At 40.9% G+C, this 11,864-nt stretch overlaps 1 protein-coding gene across 1 annotated transcript in view; it reads right to left on the bottom strand.

Annotated features, from left to right (window-relative positions):
- Positions 1-253: 253 nt before the first annotated feature.
- ipmkb (inositol polyphosphate multikinase b) overlaps positions 254-11,864 on the bottom strand; it is a 32,346-nt gene continuing 20,735 nt past the window's right edge. Inside the window, exons 4-6 of the mRNA XM_072372717.1 lie at positions 11,367-11,539; positions 2,854-2,935; positions 254-2,487 (exon numbers count right to left, since the gene is read on the bottom strand). Coding sequence (XP_072228818.1) covers positions 1,697-2,487; positions 2,854-2,935; positions 11,367-11,539 — 1,046 coding nt within the window. The 3' untranslated portion in view covers positions 254-1,696. The remainder of the gene's footprint in view (positions 2,488-2,853; positions 2,936-11,366; positions 11,540-11,864) is intronic.

Here is an 11,864-nt window from a genome sequence, read left to right as displayed (position 1 = left end):
TCAAGCCTTGATTTACAACAAAGTATATCTGCACCAAGCCTAAGTACAAACACCCACATATAAACACACACAAAATCATTATTTTACCATATTCCTCTCTTTCTGTCAATCATCTGTTGTTGATTTAAAGCAGCATTTTCCTGGAATATTTTACTACAATCTTGCAACTCTTAGATCATAATAACTATCATCATGTCAACCAGTCCCAGCAGATCATGCGCTCTACAGGATAACAGGTTTGTTTTGTTCAAACTATGGCCTCTCCAGCAGCTGGGACGTGAATGGCCGGTTTTCCAATTCTTGCTCTGATCGGGTTTCATTACAAGTTAACTCATACATTATAATAACTTAAAATCAGAAGTTAAATCATACGTCACTCTACAACAATGGCACCGACAGACACATGAGCAATGCTGCCACTCGATATACAGTTCCATCACATGTGATCACACCGATTCATTTTGAATGAGTAGGTGTGTTGGACTCGCACTCTGAGTAACTCTTAAAAAAAGGAATACAAGTATGATATCGGCAATATAATCCTGTTCCTCAAAGCAGGTGGGGGCAGCGCATAACTGGAATGAAAGAAAGACCACACCCTTCTAAAATGAGTACAACAACAATGAAAACAGCCACTTTAAAAACTTATACATCATGTAGAGGCTCCTCCTCGTCCTTAACAGCTCAAACATACAAAATCCAAAAAAACTCAAGCTCAAGAATGATGAGATAAGGTCCGTCATGAAATAACAGAAACATCAACTACGACTTTAAAAGATAACCCTTTAAAAGTGAACAACAAGCTTACAGCATAAGGATCATTTGCTGAGAAACTAAGAGTAGTATTTGTCTTCCAGTAAATACCTGAGTTAGATACCTGTTGACAGTGATTTCAATGATGACCCAAGTTAACATCAGCATCGTCAGAGCTTCTTCCTTTCAGCTCTCCTGATCAGGGTTAGTTCACTCCGTCTCCACCCTGATCCACTGGGAACGGAGTCAGCCCTGCTTTGTCTGGACTGGGACTGTAAACAGAAGTTAACCAAATCCAGTTGCAAGGACACGAACGAAAGAAAAATGTGAGCATATGTAAGACTCACGTTTGACTGGGCTTCCAGGTAGACTGAAAACTCATTTCTACCCAAACATACAGTGACATTCACTTTGAATTGGCCATGATTGGAAAATCTACTTTCCATCATACAGCCTTTCCTGAACTTCTTTCAAATGCAAATCAAATTAAAAAAATTCTTGTGGAATCTGGGGATTGACTCTTTATCATTGGGAGTTTTCAGCAGGCAGCATTCAGGAGTGAACCTGATCCAGGATGTTCTTCTAAGTATAAAGGCTGATCGAGTTCTAATCCTTAGTTTTCTCTTGATATGTTGTCAAAACAGTTAGTTTTTCAAATGGTGCAGTACAAGTGGAAATGAGGGGTAGGGGACAGTCCTCATCAGCCAGGACTCATTACAAGTAATCCATTTTTGATTGAAACCAAACAAAAACCCATTGTCTCATGACAATGTTATGTGATGAACATCGGTGTAATGTTGCGTTAAGTACAGGTCACAGTGCCTTCATTAGTGCACGTAGAGCTGCTGATCACAGCGGTCAGCCGACTGAGCGACCATCACAGGCTGCTGTGACGACAGCTGATGGCTCTGCTGAGAAAAGGAGAGAGTGGTTCTTGGATGAGTCAGGAGGTAGATGACTGTGAGCAGTGTGCAGCGTCACACAGGATCTGCTCCAGGACCGTCAGCAGGTGTTTCAGACCGTAGATGTAGCCCTGATCCAGGCTCTGACTCGGGAAGACGTGAGCAAAGTCAATCATCCTGACCTCCACATCTGCATCTCCTGTACTGCCCTGCCCTGCATCTGCTCGTCCCTTCACCTCCTCCTTTCTCCTTCTCGCGCTGCTGTTGTCCCTGTCTCCATCCTCATTCTTTGCTTTGTTTCCATTTCCATGAGGTGCTGGTTTCAGCTCACTTGTTTGCTGCCATGTGACGTTGTCTCCCTCACACAGTGCTGAAGTGCTATCCCCAGAATCTCTGTTTGATGTCACCTGTGAAACCCCATCATCTCTACAGTTATGGAGATGACTCCTCACACGGTGATCACTACCTTTCCTGTGATGGCTGTAGATAGTAACCAGGCTGAAGTCGCAGGTCGCTGCCAGCTGAATGTTGTTGTTGTACTCAGCCACTTCCTTTTCCTGCCCCATCTCCTTCTCAATTACTTTCCTTTCCTGACCTCGAGTGCCATCGCCCACCAACATCTTGGCAGTTTTTATAATAGTAGGACTGATTGGTGGGATAGTGTGGAGGGAAGAGGAGGGGAGGCCTTCATAGACAAAGAGAAGGGAGCTGGCATAGAAGGCCAGTTGGTGCTGGGAATCAAACCAGTGGAGGATCCGCTGAACTCTGCGAATGCTGGCTGAAATGGCATCCTTCCTAAGACCAACTCCATTATGGAAGAATTTAGCTAAGCCTGGAGGGGAGAGGAGAACAAGCAAGGTAAATCTTTGTGTGTGATGAGCTGGTCCTCCCTCAGCGTATGGAAAGGAAAGCTCACACATTCATCTGGGCTAAGCAGCCCCTCCAATTTATGATGACAGCCATCCGTTAGCCTAACCCTGCACTTTTACTTTAATCATACTGTAACAACAACATGTTCCAAATGCTGCTAAGACAATTAGACAACAAAACATACAACAGTGGAGCATAAAATAAAATGGCAACAGTGACGTAATAAAAGCCACAAACTTAACAGGAAATTAAAAGAATGTCCATAATCAGTTTCTTTAATTATTCGATTGGAAAAAGAAATACGGAAAACACAGATGGGCACACGCACCTTCTTTAACAGTGTCTTTAACCAGTCCTCTTCCATAGTGTTGGTCATAGGAATCAAAACGGTCACTGCGCACATTATACACCTGAACGGCAAGACACACATTAAACATCACATTGGCTTTATAACACAGCATGTCACCACTGTTATCAGAACAAAAGGATTCAGTCATTCATCAGCTCTTACACAGCTGATCAGACTCTGGCTCCGCCCACACCTGCTTCATCACTGTGGTTGGAGCTTTTAGCTGCAAAACGTGTTGTATCAAAGTTTTTTCAGTTTAATAATTCAGGTTTGCTCCAAAATTACTGAATTTGAGTGGCGTTTAGGGTTCTCTCTGGAAGAATCAGGTGGTAAAAAAGTCAAAGAACATTATCTGCTAACCTCACCATGTTTTCTGTGCTGCCTTCAGGCACCCCTGTAGAGAAATAACATACTCCAATTCTCAGACAGTACACAGTTCAGATGACATTTAGAATGTTGGAATCTCACATGTTAACACATGGAACTATAGCCATCTCTGAGAATGTTTTACTCATTTGTTCTCATCTTATCATCCTCCTCTCTGTCCATTTATTGAATCGTGTTTTTGACACAAATCATTTGGGATATTGAACACTGACATGTGATTGTGGAGCTGGTAAGCTGTACATGAACTGTCCTTTTTGGGATCAATCTGAATCTCAAACATCGAGGACTACAGGTGTTAAAGCAACAAAGTCTTTCAGTCTAAACCATACTAACATGCATTTAAACAACACATTTCAGGTTGAAGCCTGAATGCAAATTCGTTTTCAGACTCATCAATGGCTCCTACTTTTTGTCTAATAACTAAAGAAAGTTGATAAAATGCAGAGAAATAACAATGAAAATGTATGTTTCTCTAATTTTAAATCGAAATGCACAGTTGAAGCCACTCAGGCTAAGTAAATCAATGATCAAACTGAATTCAAAGCGTTTTCTCAAAAGCATGTTGTCCTGACACATTGAAGAGACATTTGATGATCACATAATCTGTCGTGTGTTTTGCTTTCAACATTCCTCAGACACCCCCCACCCCCACTATCCCTCCCCAAATCAGGAAGATCTTTGTCAGTAATTGGTCTCCATTCCATCCAAACAAACACTTAGCAGAGATGAGGAGGAACATTTCCCAAGCTCAGTGTCAGGCAAGCCCAAATTGCAGAGCTAAAGTTACACTGCACTCATACCAAATGCAGTAAGCTTCTCCATCAGAGTGCTGACAGACTGGACCAAATACCGGTTCTATTTGTTTGTTTGTGATTTAACATAGATTGAAAGAGGAAGACTTTCTTTTTATTGAGCTTAAATAACATTTGCCTGAAAATGCTCTATTCTTTATGCTAGTGTTTCCAATCCATAGTTTTGGGGAGCTACTACAAGCCATTGACATTATGAAGAGCAGACGCCGCATCGACCGCTGGGGCGCGAGAAATGCGGGCGCCATCTTGGACCGGTCATCCTACCCATAGACAGCAGAGTATTTACGAGAGTATTGCTGTGCAAATTGGCGGACGATTGCGAACAGTTTTCTCTGGACCCCTGCCAAATCTGACCAGTAATGACATGTTTAGCCGTATGTCCTCATTCAATCGCTGGTTGTCTAGATGGTGTCCAGCAAACAACGTGGGCTACATAGATAATTGGCAATCTTTCTGGAGAAAACCTGGTCTGATGAGGAGAGACGGCATCCATCCCACTTTGGAAGGAGCGGCTCTCATTTCTACAAATATGGACAAATTTATTAGTCATCCAAAAACATGACAACCCAGGGTTGAGACCAGGATGCAGAGTTGTAGTCTTACATACTTCTCTGCGGCTTCCCACCTGATGCTGCCCCCCCTCAATCAAAAAACATAAAAGGAGAAAATCCTCTTGTGCAAAAAAAATTTAAAACAAAAACTTTAACTGAACAAAAACACCAAACTATTAAATGTGGTTTGCTGAATATTAGATCTCTCCTTTCGAAGTCTCTGTTAGTGAATGATTTGATTTGTGATCATCATATTGATATATTTTGTTTTACAGAAACCTGGCTGCAGCAGGAGGATAATATTAGCATTAATGAATCAACTCCCTCTGACTATTTAAATGTTCAGGTTCCTCCAACCACAGGCAGAGGAGGAGGAGTGTTTCAGATCAGGGTTACTAATCAGTCCTAGACCCAAGATTAGTTTGAGCTCTTTTGAAGCTCTGATTTTCCCACCCAAAGTGGAAATCACAAAAACCTCTTGTGTTTGTTGTTGTGTATCGTCCACCTGGCCCTTATTCTGAGTTTCTGTCTGAATTCTCAGAGTTTTTATCCCAGTTAGTGCTGAGTACAGATAAAGTCATTGTAGTGTGTGACTTTAATATTCATGTAGATGCTGAAAATGACAGCCTAAATATTAACTTTAATTCTATATTAGACTCTATTGGATTTTCTCAAAGTGTTCACAGACCTACTCACTGCCTTAATCATACCCTTGACCTTGTGCTGACTTATGGCATTGACAGTGAACAGTTAGCAGTGTTCCCTGATAACTTGTCTAACATTTGACTTGTCTGACCATTTTTTAATAATTTTTGAATTTACATTACTTGACTATACGGCTTCTGAGAAGAATTTTACATATAGAAGGTGTCTATCAGAGAATGCTGTAACCAGATTTTGTCACGGTTTATATTCTGTTCCATGTCTTGTCTCATCATTTCCTGTTTTATTTTGAAATCACTGTCTCCTCTCGTTTCAGGTATCTTGCCCTTCCTCCCGTGTCAAGCGTCTCATTGTCTTCCCTGAATCTCAAGTGTTTCCACCTGTTCCCCTTGGTCCCTCATGTGTTCAAATAGTCTGTGTTTCCCTTGTCTTGTGCCAGTATGTTGTCTCTCCACATGAGCATCATTAATTCAATTCAATTTTCAATTCAATTTTATTTATATAGCGCCAGATTACAACAATTGTCATCTCAAGGCACTTAAGTAACATAGTCCAATTCAAGCCAATTGGAATTCAATTCATTGTAATCATTGTAATTCAAAAATGTATATCCTAGCTAAGGAAACCAACAGATTGCACCGAAACTTGTCTTCAGTCCAATCTCCCGTCCTGAGCGTGCCTGAGGCGACTGTGGAAAGGAACAACTCCCTTTTAACAGGAAGAAACCTCTGGCAGAACCAGACTCAGGAAGGGTGGCCATCCGCCTCGACCAGCTGGGGTTTGAGAAGACAGAAAAGAGGGAAAAGAGGGGGAAAAAACACCATAACGCCATTCAAAGGATATCTATTGGAATAGGGAAACACAAGTTAATAACCACAGTAATGTCACATGTACATAATATCAATTGTGAAATTAAACAGGGGGAATAAGAGAGCAAAGTGAGGAAAGGTGTGACAGATGAGGTCCCCCAGCAGTCTAAGCCTATAGCAGCTTAACTATGGGATATTTCAGGATTACCTGAGCCATCCCTAACTATAAGCTTTATCAAAAAGGAAAGTTTTAAGCCTAATCTTAAAAGTGGAAAGGGTGTCTGCTTCCCGGACATTTACTGGTAGCTTATTCCACAAGAGAGGGGCCTGATAACTGAAGGCTCTACCTCCCATTCTACTTTTAGAAACTCTGGGAACAACAAGTAAACCTGCAGTGTGGGAGCGAAGTGCTCTGTTAGGAAAATATCTTACAGTGAGATCTTTAAGATATGATGGAGCTCGGTCATTAAGAGCTTTATATGTGAGAAGAAGAATCTTAAATTCTATTCTGAATTTAACAGGGAACCTGTACTCTGGCTGCAGCATTTTGGATCAGCTGGAGGCTTTTCAGAGAATATGTGGGACAGCCCAATAATAAGGAATTACAGTAGTCCAATCATGAAGTAACAAATGCATGAACTAGTTTCTCTGCATCACCCTGAGACAGGATGTTCCTGATTCTTCATTTACAAGAACAAACTGGAATCTATCAGATAAATATGACTTAAACCAGCCTAATGCAGTTCCTTTAATCCCAATAACATGTTCAAGTCTCTGTAACAGAATGCTGTGATCGATCGTATCAAATCCAGCACTGAGATCCAACAGGACAAGCACAGAAACAAGTCCGCTATCAGAGGCTAAGAGGAGATCATTGGTAACTTTCACCAGTGCTGTTTCTGTGCTATGATGCACTCTGAATCCTTCCTCACACATTGGAGTAAGTCATGGAGTTCCTCACGGTTCTGTGCTTGGACCAATTCTTTTTACTTTGTACATGCTTCCATTAGGTAACATTATTAGACAGCATGGCATAAATTTCCATTGTTATGCTGATGATACTCAGCTGTACTTATCTATGAAACCAGATGAAACCAATAGGTTGGTCAGACTACAAGCCTGTCTTAAAGACATAAAGACCTGGATGACTCAGAACTGTCTGCTTCTAAATTCAGACAAAACTGAAGTTGTTATCTTTGGACCTGAGCGCTTCAGGAAGAAACTGTCTAGCTATGTGCTATCCAATTGAGTATCCAATTGAAGGATATTTAATTTGTGTTAGTTTGTTTTGTTATTGTATTAAAATAAAATCATATTTATTTTCATTATTTTTTGTAGCTCAAAATATGCATCACACTTGCCGAAAGCCAGTCTGTAGTCTATGCCAGCCAAAACGCTGTGCATTTATTGAGACTTTCAACCCAAGGTAGACCAAGTATGGAGAAAGGTAAGAAAAGAAAAAAATAGAACATTTAATGATGCCTGGGCAGATTAATTTGCATTTACCTCTGACGAGAGAGGCTTACCAGTATGCCTACTTTGTGGTGAGAAAGAGACCTTCAACTCTGCCTTTTTTTATTATTCTTATTATTTTCTTAAGAGTTCAAAATGTGTTCATTACATGAATCAAATTTCATTTTCTCTGTAGCACTTCATGGATTTCATAAGCAACACATTTAAGTTGTTTATACAAAGCATGAGGTAAAAAAAACTATCTTCATTTTAGATTATAAAGTATTTGTGGCTCCAAGTGTTTTCTTTTCTGTGGAAACCGTGTCCAAATGGGTCTTTGAGTGTTAAAGGTTGCCGACCCCTGCCCTTGATGGTATTTCCTTGGCTTCTGGTACAACAGTGAGGAATTATTTCAGACAAGGATCTGTCCTTTGACTCGCATATAAAACAGGTTTCTGGGACTGCCTTCTTTCACCTTCGTAATATTGCTAAAAATCAGGAACATCCTTTATTATTGGGCTGTCCCACAGATTCTCTGAAAAGCCTCCAGCTGATCCAAAATGCTGCAGCCAGAGTTCTGATGAGAACTAACAGGAGAGATCATGTTTCTCCAGTTTTAGCTTCTCTTCATTGGTTCCCTGTTAAATTCAGAATAGAATATAAGATTCTTCTCCTCACATATAAAGCTCTTAATGACCGAGGTCCATCATATCTTAAAGATCTCATTGTAAGATATTTTCCTAACAGAGCACTTCGCTCCCAAACTGCAGGTTTACTTGTTGTTCCCAGAGTTTCTAAAAGTAGAATGGGAGGCAGAGCCTTCAGTTATCAGGCCCCTCTCTTGTGGAATAAGCTGCCAGTAAATGTCCGGGAAGCAGACACCCTTTCCACTTTTAAGATTAGGCTTAAAACTTTCCTTTTTGATAGAGCTTATAGTTAGGGATGGCTTAGGTGATCCTGAAACATCCCATAGTTAAGCTGCTATAGGCTTAGACTGCTGGGGGACCTCATCTGTCACACCTTTCCTCACTTTGCTCTCTTTTTCCCCCTGTTTCATTTCTCAAATTACATTATATACATGTGACATTATTGTGGTTATTAACTTGTGTTTCCCTGTTCCAACGGGTATCCTTTGAATGGTGTTATGGTGTTTTTCTCCCTCTTTTCTGTTTTCTCAAACCCCAGCTGGTCAAGGCGGATGGCCACCCTTCCTGAGTCTGGTTCTGCCAGAGGTTTCTTCCGGAGTCTGGTTCTGCCAGAGGTTTCTTCCGGAGTCTGGTTCTGCCAGAGGTTTCTTCCGGAGTCTGGTTCTGCCAGAGGTTTCTTCCGGAGTCTGGTTCTGCCAGAGGTTTCTTCCTGTTAAAAGGGAGTCGTTCCTTTCCACAGTGGCTATTTACCTCATATTCATACTTCTCTCACTCAATGAGCTTAAGACAGGAAAGGATGCTACTTATTGTCATGTCAGTATAATAATGTATGTCTTTTCATTCTTTTCTCTTCTTCTCCTCAACATCAGGGACTAAACAAAATCTTTTAACACAAAACTGGCCCACAACTACCTCGTCTTTCACATACATACTGACAATAAGAATACAAATGATAGGCATTTTCAATGTGAGAGAACAGTTCATTGAGCTCAGTAGGTAATTATTGTTTATCTTGTAGGAATGGAAACTGATCAAAGTCTAGATAGTTCTGCAGTTTGACTCTTCCTTTCAAAATGATAAGTTCTGAGTATTTCCTGTAATCTGTTTGTTTTGATCATATTGGACAAAAGAAGTGTGTGCGTGTGATAGGGTAGATAACGAAGAGCCGTTAGGGACACTAATTAGAGATGGCGTGCATACACATCAATGAAAACAAACTGTACTGAAAACTTTGCACACACACAAAAAACACTAAGTAGCCCAAGTGACTGTATATGCCAGCTTGATTTAATTCTACAATGGTAGCGGTTTCCAAATCAGTACATTCACAGATGGTTGTCCATTATTGGCGTCCTTCTGGCTGGATCTGGGATCAATGCATAACTATCCCCCAAAGTCAATACTTTGTAAAGCCACATTTTACAGCAGTTACAGCAGCAAGTCTCTTAGAGTTTGTCTCTATGAGCAATTCTAGCCACTTGGATTTTTGCTCGTTCAAGTTGGATGGGTTCTGCTGGTGTACATAAATCTTTAGTCATATCACATATTTCTCAGTTTGATTGAGGTTGAGGTCTTGGCTTTGTCTAGGCCATTCTAACACATTTAAATGTTTCCAATTAAACATTTACTTTGATAGACATTTACTTCACTGAAGTCTCAAATCTCTGGAAGAATGAAAGTATGTCCTTGTAACAAGCACCATCTATCATTCCCTCAATTCTGACCTTTTTCTAGTCCCTGCTGATGCAACTTTCAATGTAGCAAACTGCTTGTGGTGTGTTAACATTACATTTATCTGCATGTTTCTGATAAAGATGTAGGTCTCCAAGTACAATAATTTAATGGCATTGCTTTATACAAAATGTTTAAACGCAGTAATTAACGGAACACATGCATTACTCGAGTTACGCTGTGTACATCTCCGGCTTGGTCCATTACTGTTGATGAGAAAGCATTGTTTGCTAGCATCTGCTGCTAACTTACAGCTACATGCTAAACTGTTTCCCTCTGTGATCAACAGAGGAACTATCTGTATCTATATACAGAGCTGGAGCGTTTTTGGTCTGACTGGAGGAGTAGCTTCATTAGTCTTGCATTTACTGATAACTGTATGTAAACACACCATTTCGTATAAACTTGTGTTTATAGAAGCATGACAGTGTGTCCATAGCCAAAAATGACATAAACTAACCCTTTACAGACATCCTGTTGCAGGCTTGTTGGTTGAACCCATTTTGCGGCGCCTTGTTGTTCGTGTCTGACTCCGGTTCAAACTGATATGGCCGTTCAGTTCAGTCAGAGACAGTCAGTTTGGAAACTTTCTTCCTAACCTGCGATTCACTCAGCAGTTAGTTATGGTAAGGAGAAGCAATATTTCACAAGAACAACCCCAAGAAGGGAGCTGATCAGGGTGAGTAGCTTCTCAGCTGCTTGGTCTACACCCCTCCAAACAGGCTGCTCTCAGAGTTCTTTGCTTTGGGGTGAGGGAAGAGCCACTGTGTAAACTAACAGATATTTTGACCATAGCTTGTCTCGTACAGTTGAGCAAGACTTCAGGATATTGTGCCAGTTTGTTAACAGAATTACATAATTTGTGTCTTTTAATGTGTTGGTCACTTGCATTACTCTTTGAGTTAATATTTTTTTATATCCATTGGCAGATGTGAACCAAAGAGGCAGCCAAAAGAATCCTTAAACAATGACATTTAGCATTTCTGCTTCATTTCCACATGTTGACTTTGTTAGACTTTACCTGCTTTTGTAACTTTTCTCTTTTTGGGACAGCAACTAGCCCATTACCAAAAAAAGGATTTGTAGCTGATCACAGAGGCAGCGCCATAAGAAACTGAGGAATCCTTGAGACAAAACACAAACTTCTACGTGTGTACATCTTTAAAGAAGAGAGTAGAGAGTGGAGGCGCGCATCCTGGTCTGAGTGCAGAGGGTGCTACATCTTTTCAAAGTAAGCAAAATGACTGCGCACAGGAGGCTGTTGGCATGCAAACACCAGATGAATGGTGAACCATTAGGGCTCTGCAGCATTTTCATAACAACTTAAGTGAAGTGTTAAGATTTGTCAGGAGTTGCTTTTTTTTGTCATTTTTTCATCATTCCACTAATAATGGAAACTGAAGATGCTTCATAGCAACCACACAAGAACAAGCAACTCACCCTCATGCCGAGGATCAGAAAACCAATTTCTTCCATAAGAGGGTATTTTCTGATCTGCTGTTCTCGTTTCTCCTGTGAGGCAAATGGATCGTAGCTCTGCTGGCCCAGCTTTACATCCATGATGCATGGCTTGCTGAAGCGGCGAGTCACGTCCTCCAGCTTCAGGTACACGTCTGGGTCAGTGATGCAGATAAAATAACGATTATGTGAGCGGAAATTTAACTGATATGACATAATGAATTATGCTTATCAACATCGAAAGAGGTACTGCAGGTTGTGATTATATGCAAGAGACCCTCAGACCAACTACAGCCAACCCAAACACTGCTGGAAGAGAGAGGAGTGCAGCCTGCAAAAGAGTGTAAGATGAACCAGCTTGGAACTAAGGCTTCCTCTCAGTGTAGATGACCTTGGAGTATTGATAGTTACAGGAGACGATGAAATGGGGACTTGGAGGTTGAAGAACACATGTAGAGGCCTGGCTCCACCACAGCTTGA

The sequence above is a fragment of the Leuresthes tenuis genome, unplaced genomic scaffold (genome assembly GCF_036924035.1).
Source record: "Leuresthes tenuis unplaced genomic scaffold, fLeuTen1.0.hap1 SCAF_20, whole genome shotgun sequence".
Lineage (NCBI taxonomy): Eukaryota > Metazoa > Chordata > Actinopteri > Atheriniformes > Atherinopsidae > Leuresthes > Leuresthes tenuis.
Note: the sequence above shows the minus strand (reverse complement) of the source record. Positions and strands in the feature narration are given on the sequence as shown.